Below are 19,430 nucleotides of genomic sequence, written 5' to 3'. Positions count from 1 at the left end.
TGCACAATTCATTGGAGATTTGATTCTCCGGAAGTTCCGGATGGTGTTTAAGTGGAAGACTAATTCCACTGCAATTTGCCTTTGTCGTATACCGGTGGACTGACCCGAAGCAGCTCACAAGTCAGCTGTTGTAAGATCTTTGTGCATCGGAGAAATATTAATAGTGTAGCTTTTTATTGCATACTTTGGCGATATGCGAAAAACTAGTGCAGAACTACTAAAATGTAAGTGTACAAGTTTAGGTTATACAGTACATACTTTATTTGCTATTTTTTTTATTCTGGTAAGATATCGCCAAATACAGTCATGTTCTTTTGGAATCTGGCAAAACACGCCATTTTAAGATGATTGAATATTCACGTATACTGTATTATGGACTAATGCATATGCTGCCATAAATATACAGTAATACTATTTTTTATCGTTATTCACACCCAGGAGAACGGCTGTACCGCTACCATTCAAAGTATTGTAAATGCCAAAGCTACGTTATGTAGCTATCTGTAGATGGTCAGCTTTGAGTATCATTTATAACGGGGTATAAAAAACCGCTCGTCGGTCTTTGGGATTATAATAATCATAGATTACTACGCTTCGCGCTTTCAAATTCTCCACTTTATAAGACTGATACATGGTCAAATTGAAGCAGATGGCAGTCGACGTCATCTACGAGCAAAAACAGCGCGGAATCAGTTCTACTTTGTATATCGTGATATTCGACTGAACACCTTCCACCAACCGCAAAAATATATACTTACCTCGTCGAAATACAAATTCAGCTGGCTGCCCTTGCTGTCCAGCTCGCTTTTCCGCACTGACTTGACTGCGGGCAACAGCTGGTCGACCTCTTCTTCCTCAAACTGATAACCGCACAGGGCGGTGACCTCCATAACGGTTATGCTGCTTGCACCTTCTTGCCAGTGTCTGCGTAAAAACATGCTAACTGTTGACATGCAAACCGGGTTCGTATATGTAAGCCTCATTTGAACGTTCTCTCAACTGACCACAAAACGGCTCACCTGGCGCAAATGCTTAAATGACAAGCCTTGGCGGATTCAGTACGGGATGAAGTGACATTGAGGTCAAACGTCCAGCCCTCTATCGGTCGCAGTACGTTGTACGTCCAGCTTACGTACGCGACAGCCAACCCGCTTCCTCTGGCATGAATCGCAATATTTGTGGGTTTCTGTGCAAGTTCCACGGAATGCACAGCCATCGCTGTTTCTGGGAAGATCGTCACATCCCTCTTTTGAATGGCATCCATGATATCGATTTGAATTGACGGAGCAGCCGTGAATGACTGGGCAAATTCGGCTAACGCCGTCAATGCAGCTGCTGTATCCTAAAAAACCTTCAGCGCTGGAATTTCGTAAACTGAGCAGGTTTCATTGCTGTTGCTACAACGATCCAGGAAAGGCATTTTTTTCAGAGGTCCCTCTTCTAGAGACCCTCAAGAATACTGAAAATTAACCTACGAGGTTTGGAATTCTCAAGTCTCAACATTAGCATTAGGATAGAGGCCACTTCTCTAAGCTGAAATATTCACAGTTTTAAAAACACCTATCGACAGCAAACCACAGCGGAGTGGTTCTCTAGATAACAAGTAATGAGAAGAGAATATTGTACTTACCGCCGTGGAAAAGAATCCGTCTTCAGTATTTTGTTTTGAAATCAACCAGGAAGCGATTTTGAGTGACATATTCCAGTTGCAGCCGTTTGCCATGCACGCTAGCAATGCGTACGCTGTGGCTTCCACATCTTTGGCATGGGCGGAATACGAATAGCCGATGTCTTCCCGGTCATCGTTGATTGACTCAAGAGTTTTCCAGTGCGCAGTAGAAGCATCCTGGACCACTGCATCTTGCAACCGACCCAAAGCGTCTAACTTTTTTGAACTGTTAGCTTGCGCCAATGCGTATGCTGTTATCGCCAAAGCGTACGTGTCACTCTTTATATTGCCCAGTTTTGATTCCAAATAAGCGACTGCTTTCTGGAGCGAAGCGTCCGATTTCTCTGTGCCAGCCTTTCCTGTCTTAATATATTTCGTGAACGACAGAACCGTAAATGCTGTCAAGGGCACTTGTTTGGATTCGCCGCTTTCGATATAACTGTCGATGGCTTTTCCGCTTTCTCGAAAGGAGCCATCGTGGTTTTGCTGATCCAGTAAAAATTGTACCGCTTTTTTCATAACTGTAGCGCTGCTGTTTGGTAGCAGTTCCGGTGTTTCGGCGAAAACTCTGGTCACGTAAGCAGTTAACCATGTAGAGCCATTAGTGTCAGACGTTCCCCACATACTGAACGAATGATCACTGCGCAGATACGTTAGCGCTCTTTGGTAACCCAGCTGAATGATGCTTACCAAGTCTTTCTCCTTTTGAGGCAATTTTTGGTTGATATTTCTCAAATATTTTAACATTGCAACGCTGGACGCTACCATCGCCATGTTTGGCTCACAGAACCCAGTCGGCAGCCGGAGCCGGATCAGTTTTTCCACATTACGGATGGAAACTCCGAGAATGTCTCCAACAACGTCAACTGTCACTTTCTCGGAACCTGTGACCTTATCAACTGGATCTATCGGCAACTGGATCGTTGTATCAAAAACATTTGATTTGTGGAGATCGACGAGGATAGGTTGGCTATAGGACTGCGTGACTCCTTCTGACTTAACGAGCAAAATTTTATTCAACTGATGCGAGCCGAGTGCAGATTGAACTGTGACCTCGAGTTCCCAGTCACCAATTTCCTCCGGAATTATCGTAAATTCCGCCGTTACCGTACCATTCGGCTCAGAAATAATGTTCTTTGTAAAGGTTATCACTGTGTTGTCCGGACTGCGGATGGTTAAGTTAACTGTCACATCTTGTTGATGCGGCAAGTAGTTAGAAATGAAAACTTCAGCAGTGAAATTTTCGTGGCGGATAACGCTGTATGGTATTTCTAGGGAGGCAAGTAACGACTTGAAAACCTTTAGCTAAAACATAAAAGCCAGAAATTTAATCATGCGCTGCGCGTCTGCCTAAGGTTGACATAAAGCAAATTTTCCGCAGACCTTGATGGGTTTTATTGCCGCAGTTAATCCGTCAGTGCTGCTAAAGCTGAACGCCCAAATATCCCATGTTGTCAGTGCATCCGGCACTTTGCGCTCCAAAACGACATCTCCGTTTGCGCTAAAAAGCAGCAAAATTTTAAGAAGTTCTAATCTGAATAATGCGTGTGCTATCACAGTGACCCCGAAACATAAGTACGAATATATTGCGAGGACGCAGTATTTTTTAAACTGTATGTTCCTTATAACTGCCTAACAAAAAAAAGGTATGCTCACTCTGCCATAGCAGTTTTGAAAAGAAAGCTTTGGGAAAACTGTTTTCGCGTCAACAGAGGCAGCTGCGATGTGGGATTGCCGAAGAACGAGGTGGCTTCTGCTCCATCAGCGTCAGCACTTTTATCTCCCTCGTACTGACAGTAGTATGAGCACTGCGAGTCCTCATGATGATCATTGTTGATGCGAAACCCGTAGCGAAATTCTGCATCGGGACAAAAACAGCTAGCGCGAGGCTCTACTAGTACATCGATCCCGGGATCGGACGCGGAACTTTTAGTGTTGGTCAGTGTTGCACTCTGCCGGCATCAAGTGGTTTCTGCAAAGACGGTCAGTTCTGCTTTCAACCGCGAGCTCAGAGTATGGCATTTGCATGTAAGGCTAGTGCGGTATCGGAGATGCAAGAGCTCTCGTCTATATACCGCGTTTTTTGGCTGACCGACATTTCAGTAATACAGAAAATTAAAATACCCAGTCAAACACTTGGAACAATTGGCGTACCGTAAAATAATCTGCTATCGAAAGCCGGCGACTAGGCTTTTGGCTCAAATGAGCTTTGCGGATCTGCATAAAAAACAGATTATTTAAATCCATAGAAATACATAATGTGTGGTGATAAATATTAATCATTATTGACTTTGCAGCGGCTTACAATGGTCGTTGATATCTCGCCGTCCGTCTTCAGCAATGTCCGGCTTTCCTCCTTGGCCAAGAAGGCTACCAAAGACAGTGGAGCAGTCTTTGCTTTTACGATAACCTTTTCGCCTGGTTGAACAGATGATAGATCGTTCTTGGATGTTACGGACAACGTTACCTATTTATAAAATGCCGTAAGTTGGTTTTGACGGGAATAAACAATTATACAAAGTGCGTATAATATGTTATCTGTCTGAGACTTTTGAGTGTGTTGTTCGAATACTTGAATTATGCTTTCGTTCTGCATCTTACTGGCGTATTGCTAGGCTGACCGTCACTTGCGGACAACTAGCAAAAATCTGCCGATCTGGGAATGCAGCCCAGTACTTGCTGCTCTAACGCCGAGCGAGGCCACAACTAGGTTATTAGCGTAACAACAGATTCTCCGTTACAGCTAGGCCTAACCAGAACCGTCATGCGCTACACGCCTAACAATCTTTTGCACGATATGTTTGAGATCTTGTACGAAGGACCCCGATTGTTGATTTAATCAAGAAAAAGGATTCTTTGTACCACATGTTTCGTACCAAATATCAGTGAGATTTTCTTGGACTGAAGTATCACTTACTTCTTTTCCCGAAAGATCAGCTGAAATTTGTAGTGGCATGATATTGCCTACGATTTCGCCGTCCTGCCTGACATAATACGCAATAAGACGACCCGCAGGGCCGATCGCATTCCCAAGCGGCACAGAGATAATAACCCGCTGGCCAGGCGTAAAAACCGTATCGCTCCATAGGAAGCCTGCATTCGAACTAGACAACACCTAAAAACACTGCAGTAAGACGGCTTAAAGAGAAGAGAAGTATATTCAATGGTGTACCGTCATTACAGGCGTACCACGATATGAATAACCTCGTCCAGTCGTGTCGTTGTGTCAATAACAAACTCTGCCACTTGGCCGGCAAACAGATCGACAGAAGCCGGAGTAATATCTAAGAAACTGCCGCTGGCGGACTCCCTTGCGTAGACCATCCTGGTCTGCGGTGAGTGAAAATCATAAGAGACCTCAATATTCATGGCATCGGCTGTTTTTGGCGTTGGTATACTGATGTTCAGTGTTCCATCGGCAGCCACGTCGGCTGATAGAATAGTCGGGAGGTAGTGACAGGTGGTGGAACGGTGTTGTAAGAAAGGACCCAGGTCGCGCTTTTTCCTGTTGTATCCTTTTGAGCCGCTATTAAAGAGACCTCCTGCATTCATCCCAAAGCCGAAGCCAAGCTTAATGGGCTGAAGACCGAAGACAGCTCCATATTGGCTCCAATGCGAGTAACCGTCCGGATACTGAGAACCGTATAGACTCGAAAAAGACAGCTTTAAGCAGGCCGCATCGCCGTGGAGAGAAACAATCTGCCACTGCCATGCTGAGACATTGGCCGATGTTGCAATAATCAGTGCCTTTCGGCCTGAGGGTGGTGGACGTCCTTCGTTATCCGTTATGACCGCCTTCAAAAGGTAGGGATAACCGGGCATAAACGTTCCGGTATCTGGTTTAAATTTAGCATAATACGGTCCAGTTTGTATGGGTATGACAGCCGACGTAGCGTTTTTCTTGAGACCGGTAGTCGCTTCGGTAAAATTTACTTGAATTATCACTGCGTTGTGGTAATACGGTCGGGTGTTGTTTAGCGCTCCTTTTAGTGGAACGGAAACAGTCACTGCTCCGTTGTTATGCTAGAACCGTTCCGCGCGTCAAAAAATTTAATTTTTTAATGTTAAGGAAAGTAGCGGCGTTACCGTCGATATCGACTTGCGTATTAGTGTCGTCTCAGTTTTTCCGTAGCCGTCCACATATGGGCCAAACCATCTCTTAAAGGTCACGGCAACGTCAAAGATCCCTGTGACAGGGTCTCCAGATGTGTAGCTGCACAAAAAAACACGTGTTACCGCAATTCTGACGTACGTATTTATGTACCGGTTTTTGAAAGTACTTCGCTGTGAGCTGAAATCGGATTTCTTCGTCAACCGACGGGACGATGTAGGTTTTGTTAGTAGCAATCTTGACAGCAAACCTTGGAGTCGCTGCAATCATCGACTCGTTATTATGGCATAAATCAGTCCGTCACGGCTGAAACACTCTAAGTCTATACCTTGTGGAACCAGTAAGTACAGACAGTGTTACGAGTTAACGTTTTACCGGCTTCCACAACGAAGAAATCTTTGTTGGCCAGAACATCTTTCTCACATGCGTTTACTTCATCACAGGAAGCATTGACCACGCGGATTGTCCACGTGCCGTACAATGGATTCGACGACAGCGGCATCTCTCCAGCGAAGTAACCCACTGCTATAATACGTGCGCAAGCAAGTTAGTTTATGTCTTTAGACCAGTCCTCTGCCCTTAACAGCTTTACTTTTTTCTAAGCTTACCTTCGGAATTGTTGGGGTTATTGAACTCCTTCACTACATTACGCTGTGTGTCCTGCAACCAATAAAGAATGCTAGCAGTGAGCTGTAAGGTTTCACAGGATACACGCACAGCAAAAGCTAACAGTGAGTCGGTGACCTACCAAAATTTGCACAATAAATGGAACGAACAGTGGCTGTAGTTTATCCTCCACAGATTCCACTGTCAATACGCGAAACCGGACCATATCTTTGGCTTTATAGTATGGCTGGTCCATTTGTATCTGGAACAGGGGTTCGCCAGTGCGCTTTACAGGCGCGTCCTTCTTTTCCGTGGTTGCGTTGTCTAACGCCACTGGTGCCACATAACCCGTGAAAGAGTACGTCGAGTCGGAAATACTGACGATTAACCGTGCAACTGGCGTTGCGAGGCCCGAGAAGTCACCAACCTTTGGAAAAAACGCATGGGTACAGCAATACGATCTTAAATGCAGTGCAATCGCCTGATTGCTTTTAATCGCTTCCGTTGAATCAAAGACTGACGCTGCGCTCCGGTCGAAATTAAAAACGATTCGAAAATTTGATCTTTTATAAAATTAATCTGCATTTACGTAAATATTACAACAGTATTTTTCAAAGAGTTCTTATAAGCCGTCTGCAGCTGGTAGCCACTAAAATTAAAAGATCTGCGCTCTAGTCGGTTAAAGCACAATTCCATGCATATTCAGAGAAGTATCATAACTTGCGGATCTGTGTATTGTACGCTTGGACCTTCATGTACAGTTCATAAAACCAGTTCCTGCTTACGTACTTTTATATCGACCCGCGTAAGAACGTCAGCTTGGATAACAGCTGATGTCGTAAACGACAAACCGCTGCCTTCAGGATCAAAATCAAAATGACGAGACGGATCAGTGGAATTGGCATTGACAGATGACCCAGAACGATAACCGAGTAGCGTCATATTAACGTGCACATCGGATGTTGTGTTAACAACCAAAACTGACACCGGAAATACACTGTTCGATCGCACAGAGTTCAAGCCGAAAATCACATAATTCAGCGCATTTGCAGCGCCGGCCAGCAGCAATAGCCCAGAGATGAGCCGGGAGGGCATGCTGTCAACTATACAAAGCAACCCCGCAAACAAAAATTATTAATAGCCAGAGAATTATTGGTTGTCTTAATCAAATGCTCCCGATGGTGCAAATTCTAAACGTTTGGCTCATGAGTGCAATTGTGATCAGTCGACAAACTGTAACAAATGATACAGCGATAGTTCTACAAAATTAAGTATAAGGCTTGCTGATTGCAACAGGCAACTAAGCTCCGGTTACCTAAAACGTTTTAACGTTGTATGACTGGTACAGGTTAATGTCCAATTAAAAATGTTTTAATTGTTATTAATGTGGCGTACGAGTGTTGTGCTGTCTGTTCTGTTTTTCATTTTACGCCCACATCCTGTTTTCCCAGCGCCAGCATGGCACCGATCGGTGTTAGAGTTCATCGCTGCTTGCACCGCAGCTCATTTCAGTTTTGCCAAGCTAGCGTGCAGTTGCAAACTTTTCTTTACCACCCGCCACACCCGACTTGTTTTGTGTTCTGTTTTTTGTCTAAAGCCAAATAAAGGGGGTTTGAGGTGCAGGGAAAGGAAACCGGCAAGCGCGCACACCGGCAGGTGCGCAGGCGCGCACATACCAGGTGCGCAAGCGCGTACACACCAGGTGCGCAGCCGGAGCTTCACCGATTTCCAGCCGAGAACTTCCACATGCCCACTTCGCTCTCCCACCATGGTAAAAGATACATGAGTAGCAACACATTAATGAACGCGATATTGAGCCAACGCAAATGCTGAGTGAAGCCAACAGCACAGCACAACAACTTCGGCGTACATATACGCTTTGTAACATGTGCCGGTACAATAGAAGAAGAACACGCGACAGGTGGCAATGCGCTAAACAGGATCAGCCCGAGGGCTGTTATTGTAACAAGGAAACCATTGAGAATCTAGCGCTGGTGACTGATCTTGCACGTCCATTCGATGTCCTCGAACAACCATAGATGAACTGTTTGCACTCGTGTCCGGTTCACAATTCTTAGTTCGATATAGACTTCGGTATCTGCGATACTTCGGCATTCTTTGACAACTGGTCACTCTTATTTATCACGTTCTGAAAAACCGGTCACCAGCCTCCATGTGGCATTTTACATGGTAGGAGCCTGATACAAGTTTCAGTAACGTAAATTTTGAATTCACACCTAAACAAGTTTTGCGGCTGCAGAGTATGTTCGGTTTCAGAATGAGAGGAAGGAAGAGAGAACAGAAAGAGCATGGTGCCCGGTTGTTCAAAATTCAGAGTAGATTTGACCGGTTGATGAGAAATAGCACAGTACTGGGAAAATTGCAGAAAACATTGCGGCAATGGTAACACTGCAAAATTAGTGCGAGATTTCCGGATCGCTTTTTGGACTTCCGAAAGCGACGTCTGCTGTCAAAGCAAACTCTGTGTACAGCGGTGCGATATACGGTTCGCAAAAAGCTACTCAAAATTTCGAAACGTAGTCAAATAAATTGATGTAAACATGAACAAGAAATTCACAGCTGGTATAAAAAAATATTGTTGGTTAGCGGTGGCCGTTCCCGGATTGTTCTGTGTCAAATAACTTTTTTTATTAGATGCAAAAACTTACTTTATTAAATAGAAGAATTTTATTTTACACAGACCCATAAATTTTATGGTGCCGGGTTTTCGTTAGGTACCCGATATTTTACATTTACTGCTTGTTATTACAATGATATATGTTAAGCATAATACAAATAATAATCTAACTAGCAGTAACTACACTGCCTGCACAGACTACAAGGACTCCAGTTAACTGCACAGGCTATAGAATCTTCCGGGGACTGCAAATGCTGCATGTAGTTAAAGAGGATGACCTTGACTACAGACAGGTACTGCGGGTGACTACGCACGCTACGGTGGTCTACGGGGCTGCAAGCTAATAACGTGGACCCAAAAAATAGTCGTGTACGAAATGTGCCATAGGTGATAAAAGTTCTTGTGCTTGCAGTTCAACTGGTTTTTGCGCATCCCATTGCTGAACAGCCGGGATGCTTTTCTGCTACTTATACTTGTATGTAATTGGTAAGAAAAAGGGACATGGTGATGTCTGCACGACTTTTCTGTGGGAGCGATGTCAACATCTTATCGCACACATCATCTAAGTTTTATGCAGACATTTGCTTAAACATTAGTTGCTGCCCATGTTGACATAACTTTCCGCTGTCTCACTGGATGGTGGCGGAATCACGGATGTTATCAATTACAGTACGTATTACAACTGCTGGTCACCTTTAGTAGAGATTCTGGAGCTTAGCTAAATGCACGCCCGCAGAATTTAGGTTTTCCAGGGCAGTTGGAAAAAAGAAACTGGGTTTATGACAAAGCGACAGACAAAGAACCGACATCTTGATGTTGACCTCCAATCTGCCGCCGAGCAATACCAGTAACATGGGGCAAGCGAGTTGTGCATAGGAAGCACAGCACCAGAGTCCGATGTAAGGGGAGGTTTGAGGAAGTTAGGAAGCGCCGCCATTTGGCAGAGAATTCCTAACGTCAAAGATTTTCTTTTTTAAAAAACGGATATTGCTTGGACCGACTATAATTATTAAGCGAAATTGTACGCCATATGAACCGGAAAATTTGTAAGTTTATTGCGGACACGCGCTTTGCTAATTTCCTTAATCAGCGTTCCAGTTCGGCTATTGTTTGTATTGGTTTATGATTCAGTAATTTTTTGGATTTCACATTTCTGTATATATGTGTGTCAACCAAAAGCAAAAAACAGTACTTATTTTAGGGTAACTATCTAAGTGCAAAACCTATACGTGTGTCTTACAAAGAGGTATGAATGTAAAATAATTTGGAGTTAATTTTCGCTAGTTATTGACAGCTTAACATGTGGCAGCATCGAATCTATTGTAAAAATTTACAGCAACCAGTCGAGGCTGTTTTTGCTGAATTTAGTAACCTAAACCTCCGTGTGTAGGTATTATTATTTCCGCTAACCGAAAATAATAAATTAGTACTTAGATTGCAGAGCAATTAAGCAGTGCAGTTAATCACAGCGACAGAATAAATGCCAACTTCATCCATGTTTTTCTTTTTTAGGAATCGACTGCTATGTTTTTATAGCCTTTTGACTTTTTTGTATGCATTTTTTTGTTCATTGCTTCGAAACTAGAAAATTGCAGTAATCTGTCCGTAGAAGCGGATCTTGAGGTGGCTGATCGTGGCTTTATTGTACAGCAGGCTGGCATGATGCTGCGCATCTGCGTATGAGATCCGTATCCTGCGGCATTCTAACGGGTTCCATGCCGGTGTCAAAATATTGATCACAACGGACAGTCATCGATGAGGGAAAGATGCCGGTTACACTCGGTGTTTTGATTGGTTAGCTCTCTCCGATTATTAACCCTAACTGGTTTTTCTGGCAAATTTTCTGCCTACGAACTAAACATTTTACTATTCAGTAAGCGGAACCATGAAGAACAGTGTACAGTACGTTGTTCTCAACATCTGACATTCATTAAATAGTAAGTCGTGCCGACAGTCTTTCCGGCTACTCAAAAGAAGCTATCAACGTGGTATTGCACAGCATTTGCAACCACAATATTGCGCCAGTAATGCGCACTGACTAGTAAACATTTAAAAATTAAATTTACAGTGTTTATTTGCGTGAGTGATTTTTTCTCAACACTCTGATGCATGGTGATAATACCATAACGGTTCCCATAAATTTTGGCCGGCAAAATATTTCTTAGGCTGGCGTGCTCCTTGTTTGCTATCATGCAGTTTCTGCATATCTCTCTCCCAGCTCTTATGCTGGTTTTAACGACCGGCAGTGTAAAAAGCCTTGATTATGTGGTGTTTGGATTGAACAGCGCGCGGTCTAACAGTTCATTTCCCGTATCCATTCTGGTGCAAAATGCCACCTCGGACGTGCGCATTGATCTGGCCCTGATAGGAAGGCTTTCCACGTCGTATGGGAGTTCTAATTATGGTGGTAGTTACGGTCCTGACTACTCGTATATGCTGCCTTTCGCCCCTTCCTTTCTGAAAGGCGACGATAGATTCCTGGTGTACAATGCGTCGGCCGTTATCCAAGCCAATAAACTGGCTCACCTGGAGATCAGTGTGCGTACCTGAACGACTTCATCTGTATTATTATTTCACAGTACAGTTAGTGTTTGCTAAATTAATCTTCCAGTACATCATTTAGTAAAATAGTACGTACTGTATTTTAGTAAGTATTTACACAAAATCAGTAAATAAAATAATTATAGTTGTGTTTTGCAACAGGTGGGTGACCTTTCCCGCATGGCTAAAGAAACTTTGATGTTTGTCCTTAACGGATCTGATTTGTCCGACTCGTTTCGTTCCGGGTTTTCTCCAATTGGTATCGACAACAGCGAGGCCACGAAGATAAAGAAGAAATCCAAGACCAAGCGGAAACCGGTTATTTTCATACAGACTGATCAGCCGCTGTACAAGGCCAAAGACACGGTGCGCTTCCGAGTCGTATCGGTGGAATCGGTGGACGGCCAACTGCGACCACTGTTCGTGCCTTTTAACGTGCAGATTCTGGTAAAATTATTACCTTTTTTAAAACATTCTGTCCTGGGTATCAAAAAGTTTTAAATGTTTTTTTGGATCTTCAGGATCCACAACGCAATATTGTGCAACTGAACAGTAACGCAGATGACTCGCAAGGTTGGTAGTCAAAAAGAAATTCTGCCACAACCGAACTATCAGTTTTATGTATTTTGTATTTGTTTTGCCAGTTGTCGGATACTTTTCTGGGGAAATGCCGTTGTCGTCGGATCCGCTGTTAGGCAGCTGGACAGTGCGGGTTGTCCGCGCAGCCGACAGAAACACAAGCGTACGAAAACCAACCGATGCAGCGTGTAGATCAGATAAAAAACATATTTTTTTCTGCTTGTAGGTCAAAGCAACTTGCCCCGACTACTCCAGCGCCACCACCAGTAGTAGTTATAGCAGCGGTAGTTACGGTAGTGGTGGTTACGGTGGTGGCGGTTACGGTGGTGGCGGTTACGGTGGTGGCAGCTACGGCGGTAGCAGCTACGGTGGCGGCGATAACAGTGATGATGACAGGAAGAAAAGAAGCAGTGACGACGATGAAAACGACTGCAAGCCTACCGGATCCCAGATGGATTCGGTTTTGGCTAGTAAAGACTTCTCCGTTGAAGAATTCGGTAGCTACAGTTTCATTCCGTGGATATTCAGTTGGTCTAACGTGACAATTGACAACCGTTGAAAGATGATTTAATTTTCTGCAGTTGTGCCGCGATTTGATGTCAGAATTATAACATCGAAGAGCTACATCGTCCCACGGATGGAGGAGGATTTCCGTTTCCAGGTCGTGGCGAAGTATGAACACTGTCTAATACGTTTTGACAAACATTTGGCATTTCTTTTAAATAGGGTATTAAATTTTGTAGTTATACATTTGGAGAGCCTGCAAAGGGCGCTTTCGACATTGCGGTACTTCGTCCGCGCCGTGCATTTGGTTATGCAGGAGGCTCCGAGGAGAGGGATCTGTACGATCCGGTGTGGAACCAGACTATTTCTGCGGTATGACCACGCTTTGCTAAAGGTGACCAACAGATAATGAAAGCTCTTGAAATTCTACAGGACAAAAGCGGAACAGGGACCGTTTCCGTTCCAGCGGAACTCCTTGCCAACCTCACGGATGCATCAAAAATAATTATTCGAGTACATTTTACGGAAGCCGCCACCGGTCAGAAGCGGAACGCTACGCCCGCTACAGTATCCGTCAAAACCGAAGCGTACAAAATTCGAATCCAGGCGGACACAAAGACATTCATGCCTGGATACCCGTACACGATCAAGGCAACTATCACCGACTGGGACGGCCGTCCGCCACCTCCCAGCACCAAGAAAGCCATAGTGGGTGTGATGGCTTATTCGTATTCTGATTGGCGCGCAAAGCCTGTATCGCTGTCCGGTGCTGTAAGTTGCCGCGGACAGCCATACGCGTCTCCTTTTGGTGGCAGTAGTTACGGTAGTGGCGGTAACCGTTATGACCGCATCTTTGGTTTTGGGATGAACGGAGGCGGTTTCAGTGGCGGTCTCGGTGGTGGTGGTGGCGGTGGATACGGTGGCGGTGGCGGCGGTTACGGAAGAAAGAAACGAAGCACCGGCTTTGGTATGCCCATGGGCTACTCCTCCAGCTCCAGTTATTACGAGTCGGGTTGCTTCCCTGTTCCCGATCAGAAGTTAGTGGAAGTGGCCGCTGATGGAACCATTAACATCAGTTATCCGACTGCCAAGAACGCGACGGTAATGGCGATAGCCATGTGGTATCAGGGGACATCGGAAGGGCTATATCTTTTCGCCAAACAATCTCCGAGCGGCAGTTTCCTTGAAATCAACAAGGTCACGAACGGTCTTCGTGCTGACAAAGTGGCCGAGTTTGCCATTAACACTACGACAAGAACCGATCAACCTATTCACATCGTGGTAAGCTTCCGAAAAGGATATTTCAGTAAAGTTCAACCAGACGAGTATTGTGATCTTCTTAGGTTCTTTCAAGTTCCAATGCCACTTTCTTATGGAGCGATTCGATTTCAAGATCCGGTCAGTTTGTTAAAGTGTCCGTGCCGATTGCCGCTGCGATGGGCGCATCGGGACGACTCATTGCGTACTATGTGGGAGGTGACGGTGAACTTGTGGGGAATATTAAGGCACTTACGCTTGTCAAGGATACGGCCGAAAATGTAGGTGCAACTGGAGAATTGTACACAAAATTATTAATATTATTAACGATTTACCGGTACTGACTTATGTTGGTGCTCGTAGGTCACCCTCGCAGCACAAGCCAAAAGCGGTTTATCCTATGCGGAAGCGGCTGCGGAGATCTCCATACAAGCTCACAGTAGTCCTTCATCGTTCATGGCATTTCTTGCAATGGACGAAAGCCTACTGCTCCTGAAATCTGGCAACGATATTACTCAAAATGTTGTAAGTATCTCGCATTTCACTGGAACAGATCCCACAGCTCGGATTTTAACGTGCTGGTTTTTCTAGCTTGATACCAAGCCGAAACCCAGACAACAAATCCAGCAGCCTGGTGATATGCAGTCCGTGGAAGATTACTTTACGGTAATGTATGACGTAGTGCAACCTGCCTAACACTGTATTACCAGAAAGTTTGCTTTTCTCCTGTAGCAAATTGTTGATAGACAAAGGCAAACATGCATTTTGACCTACAAAAATAGTTCAGTACGTAAAATAGTTGAAGATTATCGTAACGGCTTCTATTGCAAATTGCAGAAAGCAATCGATTCCGGTCGTGTACAGCAATTTCTGCTGACGAACACCAAGCTGTCCACGACACCAATTCCACGTCTCCAAGATTATTATACGTCCAGTTTTGGATACAATAAAGGTTTCGGATTCGGTATGAACGGTGGCGGGGGTGGTGGAGGTGGAGTTGGAGGATACGATTCCTACGCAAGTTACGGATCATCATCGTACAATAGCGGTTACGGATCAGCTTCTCCCTCTGACTCCGGCTTACAGCAACCGGCTCAAACCCGCAAAGACTTCCGTCAAAGTTTCCTTTTTGAGACAGCTTGGGCAGAGTAAGTGAGCAATTTTATTGTGGCTCGCTTTAATAATCACTGTGATGCAGTAATGGATATTGTTACTGTTAGCGCAAACGGCGATGTCACCTTGGAGCGTAAAGTGCCAGATGCCATCACAACATGGCGAATCTCGGCGTTCAGTCTGAGCAATACCAGCGGACTAAGAGTCTCCACGGAGCCAGTTAAGGTGCACTTATTAATTATCAGTGTGGTTAAAACCGGCAAATCACATTAAACTCTACTATTGCAGATAAAAGTCTTCCAACCATTTTTCGTAACGCTCAACCTACCGTTCAGCGTGGTCCGCTTGGAAAACCTTACAGCCGAAGTGCTTGTCTTTAACTACATGTCAATGCAGCAAAACGTTACGGTCACCTTAAAGCTGCGAAATCCGGACAATACTACAGCGACGTACTCGAAGAAAGTGTTGTCTGTGCCGAATGAAGCCGCTACGGCGACATTTGTCATCATACCCGAACAGATTGGTGACCTGAATCTCAAAGTCACAGCGCAATCCAAATTCGCCGCGGATCAACTAGAAAAGAATTTGCCAGTAAAGCCGGAAGGGATCAAACAGTTCTTCACTCAACCGATCCTAATTGATTTACGCAATTTTAGCGAGTTCGACATGGTCGTACCGATGCCGACAGATCCCATTGGAAAAGTTGCCGGCTCCGATAAAGTGGAAGTTCGCGTCGTTGGTGACCTTTTAGGCGCTTCGCTAAATAATCTCGACAGACTTATCCGGCTTCCGTATGGGTGTGGTGAACAGAACATGGCAATACTGACGCCCAATTTTGCGGTGTTGAAATACCTGGAAAAGGTCAACAAACTGTCAGCTTCACAGCGTCAGCAACTGTTGAGAAATATCCAAAGTGGATACCAACGGGAGTTAACGTACCGGCGCGATGATAATTCGTTCAGCGCCTGGGGACAGTCTGACCTCAATGGCTCCACATGGCTAACTGCTTATGTCGCACGAGTCTTTGCTGAAGCTGCTGAATTCGTTCCCATCATTGACGACACGATTATTCGGAGGGCACTGCGTTTCCTCATCGATCAGCAGCTGGAAAACGGATCGTTCGAAGAAAGTGGCAAGGTCATCGACAAACATAACCAAGGCGGCGCTTCTAAAGGTGTCTCATTGGCTGCTTTCACACTTCTTTCGTTTCTGCAGTACAACAGCACTGGCAGACCTGACCTCGCCAAAATGAATTCTTCGCTACCGAAAGCGGTGACATATTTGGAATCGCAGTTGGACAATGTGAAGAACGATTCATACGCATTAGCGATTACAGCGTACGCACTGACCAAAGCGAACAGTTCAAAAGCAGCTGACGCGATTGGTTTTCTTAACGATCGAATGGTGACCAACGTTACCACAGTCCACTGGACAACCGTCCCATCGAATAATGATGAAGGTCAAGATTCCGGGCATTCGTATTCACTCAATGCGAAAGATGTGGAAGCCACCGCTTATGCTTTACTAGCATACATGGCCAACGGAAAATTCAATACATCGTTGAAAATTGTTAACTGGCTCATATCCAAACAGAATGTGGAAGGTGGCTTCTATTCAACAGCGGTACGTATACAACGCACAAAAACTGCTCTTTCGCACTACTGTAAGCTTGTCGTTTCTTACTTTTCAGGATACCGTCGTAGCGCTTAAAGCGTTAGCAGAATTCGCAGTAGTATTTAGCACCCCGGCATCTCTGCAACTCGATGTTACCGATGGAATCCAGAAAAACGGTTTAAGCGTTACTCCTGAAACATCTTTAGTAACTCAATCGTTTGAGTTTCCCACTAAACCAGAAGATATCGTGATTCACGCCCGAGGCAGTGGGGTCGCCATAGCTTACGTGGGCTGGACGTATCACGTGGTGGAACCCAAAGAAACCATGGCGTTTGACCTTAATGTCACATACGCTACAGCGTCTACAAAGAAAAACCGCTTGAACATCTGTGCATCGTGAGTACAACATTCTTTTATTTTTTGCAAATTATACGTTTTCGTGTGTATCGTTTTTTTCCGAATGTGTTACCGATCGAGGTGTTGCAGATATTTGAAAAATGGCACTAGCAGTATGGCGGTTGTCGAAGTCAACGCCCTTTCAGGCTACCAGTTCGATGAAGAAGAGATCAAGAAGCTCCCGCGAACGGTTGAGGCACTACGGAAAACGGAAATCGACAGCCAGGACACCAAGATTTACCTGTATTTTGACGAGGTAATATAGCGGTTGCAGTTCAGTGATAGCTACTACAGATCTACTTGATTCAAAAAGCCCCGTTATCTTCATTTTGCAGATTATGCCGTCCGCTAAGTGCTTCACTGTGACCATGTACCGAATCTACAAAGTGGACAATATTAAGAACCAGAGCGTTGTTGTATATGACTACTATAACCCCAAAGAACGCCGGACTGTCTTGTATGCTCCACTGTTTTACGGGGCTTCCGTTTGAGTTTGATATGACTCTTGCTGTACTGTAATTTTTTACAGAGTTTGTTGTGTTCGGTTATACTATCTTAACCAAATGAAAGAGTATATATAGATTTTGCGGCATTGAAAGTCCGGTTTTTTTGTTATAAAAATTTAATGCTGATTAAGACTTCGTGTGTGCACTGTAAATTGAACGCACGATAAAGTTAAATAATAAACCAGGGCCATGTCATCGGCTCCCGCCTCCGAAAATTTTCGTTTTTTGCAAGTAACCCTTGGGCATACATAAAAGAATATTTCCATCGGCCATGGTTGAGTGGACGTGGCCAAACTTAAATTCCAGTGGCAATACATGCAGTACTATGTAATAAGGGAATATCGTGATAGTGTACCGTACAATACGCGTCCTCAATCACCTCTGGCTTTCTTATCTCTGGTCTGGTTTTGTTTTGACCAGGATTATGATTCATAACATTCCGAACCGATCTGGTTTTTAACTGGTCGAAGGAAAGATACGGCACGTTTTACAAATACCCACGTGAACAGCTCCGTTTTGCAAATACGCATCACGGCATCAGGCAGTAAGCATGAAAACAACAGTCTACTACGCACATACACATACATATATAAGCGTCTAAATAAGCAATTAAAATTAACCTGTTATCAGACCATTAGGTAATTTTGTAATTGTAAACTACAAATTTACAATTACAGTTTACACTGCGCTAATTATTCATAAATGTACTGTGCCATGTCGGCTAACAACAGTAAACGTTTCCAGTTTCATTCAGCGCCACAAAATGAACTGATACTTAATTAGCAACTGATCTGCTTAATTAGTTAATTGATCTGCTTAATTAATTAATTTTGACAAAGGCGAAATCTTCTTTGCGAAAAACATCCCAGCTGCACATTCTTTAGAAGAGCAGTGCAAAACATTCTGATCCATCGCGCTAATTGTTTCCCTCTTATACGTGCAATTAGCAACGTACTACGAAGCTTCTCTGTAGAAAATTTAAAACAACAATTATTTTGTAAGAAAATTATGAAGTTCTTTTAGTCAAAATTGTTGAAGTGTCATTTCCTGTTATTTCTCATTCCTTATCCCTTCGCTGCTCTCCGAGTCTCCGGTGCCGCTCATACAAATCGTCTTACGATAAATGCATTTTACCGGTGATGCGTGACTAGTAAGCGTAGCATTCAAACATCGCTCGCATAAGTCCATCGGTATGTGTTATTATTGGTTATTGCTTATCTCTTTGGACTTCGAACCAAAAAAATTGTTAAAGCAATACCAGGCTGGGAATGATAAAGCTGGATATGCTTGAGGTCTGCTAATGTCAGAAAATTTCACAGTACACAGTGCTGCATGTGTGAATGGCATAGGAATTAAGTTCAGCCGCGCCCATTTAACCATGGCCGATGAAAACACTTTTTTAAATATACCCAAGCCCCAGGGGTAACTCTGTCTTCCTGCAAAAAACCGAAATTTTTCGGAGCCGGGAGCCTGTGACAAGGCCCTGGCAAGCAAAAACTACCGCACAGGTGCGCAATGCCAAATTTTTTCAACTCGTTTTTACTTCGAATCGGTTCGTGAAAATTCGATTGCTCCACACGCAAAACGCATTGTCAGCGGCGGCAGCCTGCGCCTGGTGCGTACGGTCCACACAGGACGTACTTGCACCCATTGCATGCCGCTATCGCCTCTCTCGCTGTACGTACGTGTGCTGCTGCTGCACTGACTCATCCGCTGAAGCGGATATACGCAGCGCACACACTGAGCTGTACTTGCTCTCTCGTTCCTCTCTCGCAGTACTACTCAGCGTTCATACGCTCGCGTTGGATAGAGTCCAGTCTGCGCATCATCACACAGCTGACGCATCTGGCCTGCAGCACGCACGTGGTTGCCGCCAGCATTCTTCAACGCCTTGGC

At 44.5% G+C, this 19,430-nt stretch overlaps 3 protein-coding genes across 3 annotated transcripts; 1 reads left to right on the top strand and 2 right to left on the bottom strand.

Moving 5' to 3' along the window:
- Nucleotides 1-480: 480 nt before the first annotated feature.
- On the bottom strand, nt 481-3,450 carry LOC129590775 (CD109 antigen-like). The gene is made up of 6 exons (XM_055486147.1): nt 3,326-3,450; nt 3,053-3,170; nt 1,631-2,974; nt 1,020-1,342; nt 759-924; nt 481-666 (listed from the first exon to the last, which is right to left on the bottom strand). The coding sequence occupies exons 1-6, from the start codon at nt 3,331-3,333 to the stop codon at nt 529-531; spliced, it is 2,097 nt and encodes a 698-aa protein (XP_055342122.1). The 5' UTR covers nt 3,334-3,450; the 3' UTR covers nt 481-528.
- Nucleotides 3,451-3,524: 74 nt separating this feature from the next.
- On the bottom strand, nt 3,525-7,603 carry LOC129590746 (uncharacterized). The gene is made up of 11 exons (XM_055486114.1): nt 7,176-7,603; nt 6,529-6,813; nt 6,389-6,440; nt 6,156-6,305; nt 5,950-6,040; nt 5,756-5,882; nt 4,859-5,692; nt 4,587-4,784; nt 3,975-4,136; nt 3,824-3,886; nt 3,525-3,641 (listed from the first exon to the last, which is right to left on the bottom strand). Exons 1-11 carry the CDS (start codon nt 7,479-7,481, stop codon nt 3,609-3,611), a joined length of 2,301 nt encoding a protein of 766 aa, XP_055342089.1. The 5' UTR covers nt 7,482-7,603; the 3' UTR covers nt 3,525-3,608.
- Nucleotides 7,604-10,937: 3,334 nt separating this feature from the next.
- On the top strand, nt 10,938-17,739 carry LOC129590860 (CD109 antigen-like). Its single transcript, XM_055486287.1, has 17 exons — nt 10,938-11,562; nt 11,728-12,012; nt 12,087-12,138; nt 12,210-12,307; nt 12,371-12,641; nt 12,726-12,816; nt 12,888-13,020; nt 13,081-13,929; nt 13,992-14,186; nt 14,269-14,430; nt 14,497-14,571; nt 14,743-15,053; nt 15,126-15,243; nt 15,307-16,641; nt 16,709-17,028; nt 17,119-17,284; nt 17,364-17,739. Exons 1-17 carry the CDS (start codon nt 11,215-11,217, stop codon nt 17,517-17,519), a joined length of 4,965 nt encoding a protein of 1,654 aa, XP_055342262.1. The 5' UTR covers nt 10,938-11,214; the 3' UTR covers nt 17,520-17,739.
- The last annotated feature ends 1,691 nt before the right edge of the window (nt 17,740-19,430 follow it).

The sequence above is a fragment of the Paramacrobiotus metropolitanus genome, unplaced genomic scaffold (genome assembly GCF_019649055.1).
Source record: "Paramacrobiotus metropolitanus isolate TYO unplaced genomic scaffold, Prichtersi_v1.0 Parri_scaffold0000042, whole genome shotgun sequence".
Classification (NCBI taxonomy): Eukaryota; Metazoa; Tardigrada; class Eutardigrada; order Parachela; family Macrobiotidae; genus Paramacrobiotus; species Paramacrobiotus metropolitanus.
This window is presented reverse-complemented; position numbering and strand designations above follow the sequence as displayed.

Coding starts and splice junctions, on each gene's coding strand:
- LOC129590775 (XM_055486147.1), bottom strand. Junction 1,343..1,630: donor ACGGATTCTTTTCCACGGCG/GTAAGTACAATA, acceptor AAGGTTTTTTAG/GATACAGCAGCTGCATTGAC. Junction 925..1,019: donor CATTTAAGCATTTGCGCCAG/GTGAGCCGTTTT, acceptor GTTTTTACGCAG/ACACTGGCAAGAAGGTGCAA.
- LOC129590746 (XM_055486114.1), bottom strand. CDS start 7,481: ATGCCCTCCCGGCTCATCTCTGGGCTATTGCTGCTGGCCGGCGCTGCA. Junction 6,441..6,528: donor CATTTATTGTGCAAATTTTG/GTAGGTCACCGA, acceptor TATTGGTTGCAG/GACACACAGCGTAATGTAGT. Junction 6,306..6,388: donor TAACCCCAACAATTCCGAAG/GTAAGCTTAGAA, acceptor CACGTATTATAG/CAGTGGGTTACTTCGCTGGA.
- LOC129590860 (XM_055486287.1), top strand. CDS start 11,215: ATGCAGTTTCTGCATATCTCTCTCCCAGCTCTTATGCTGGTTTTAACG. Junction 12,308..12,370: donor CAGCCGACAGAAACACAAGC/GTACGAAAACCA, acceptor TTCTGCTTGTAG/GTCAAAGCAACTTGCCCCGA. Junction 17,029..17,118: donor CGCTTGAACATCTGTGCATC/GTGAGTACAACA, acceptor GAGGTGTTGCAG/ATATTTGAAAAATGGCACTA.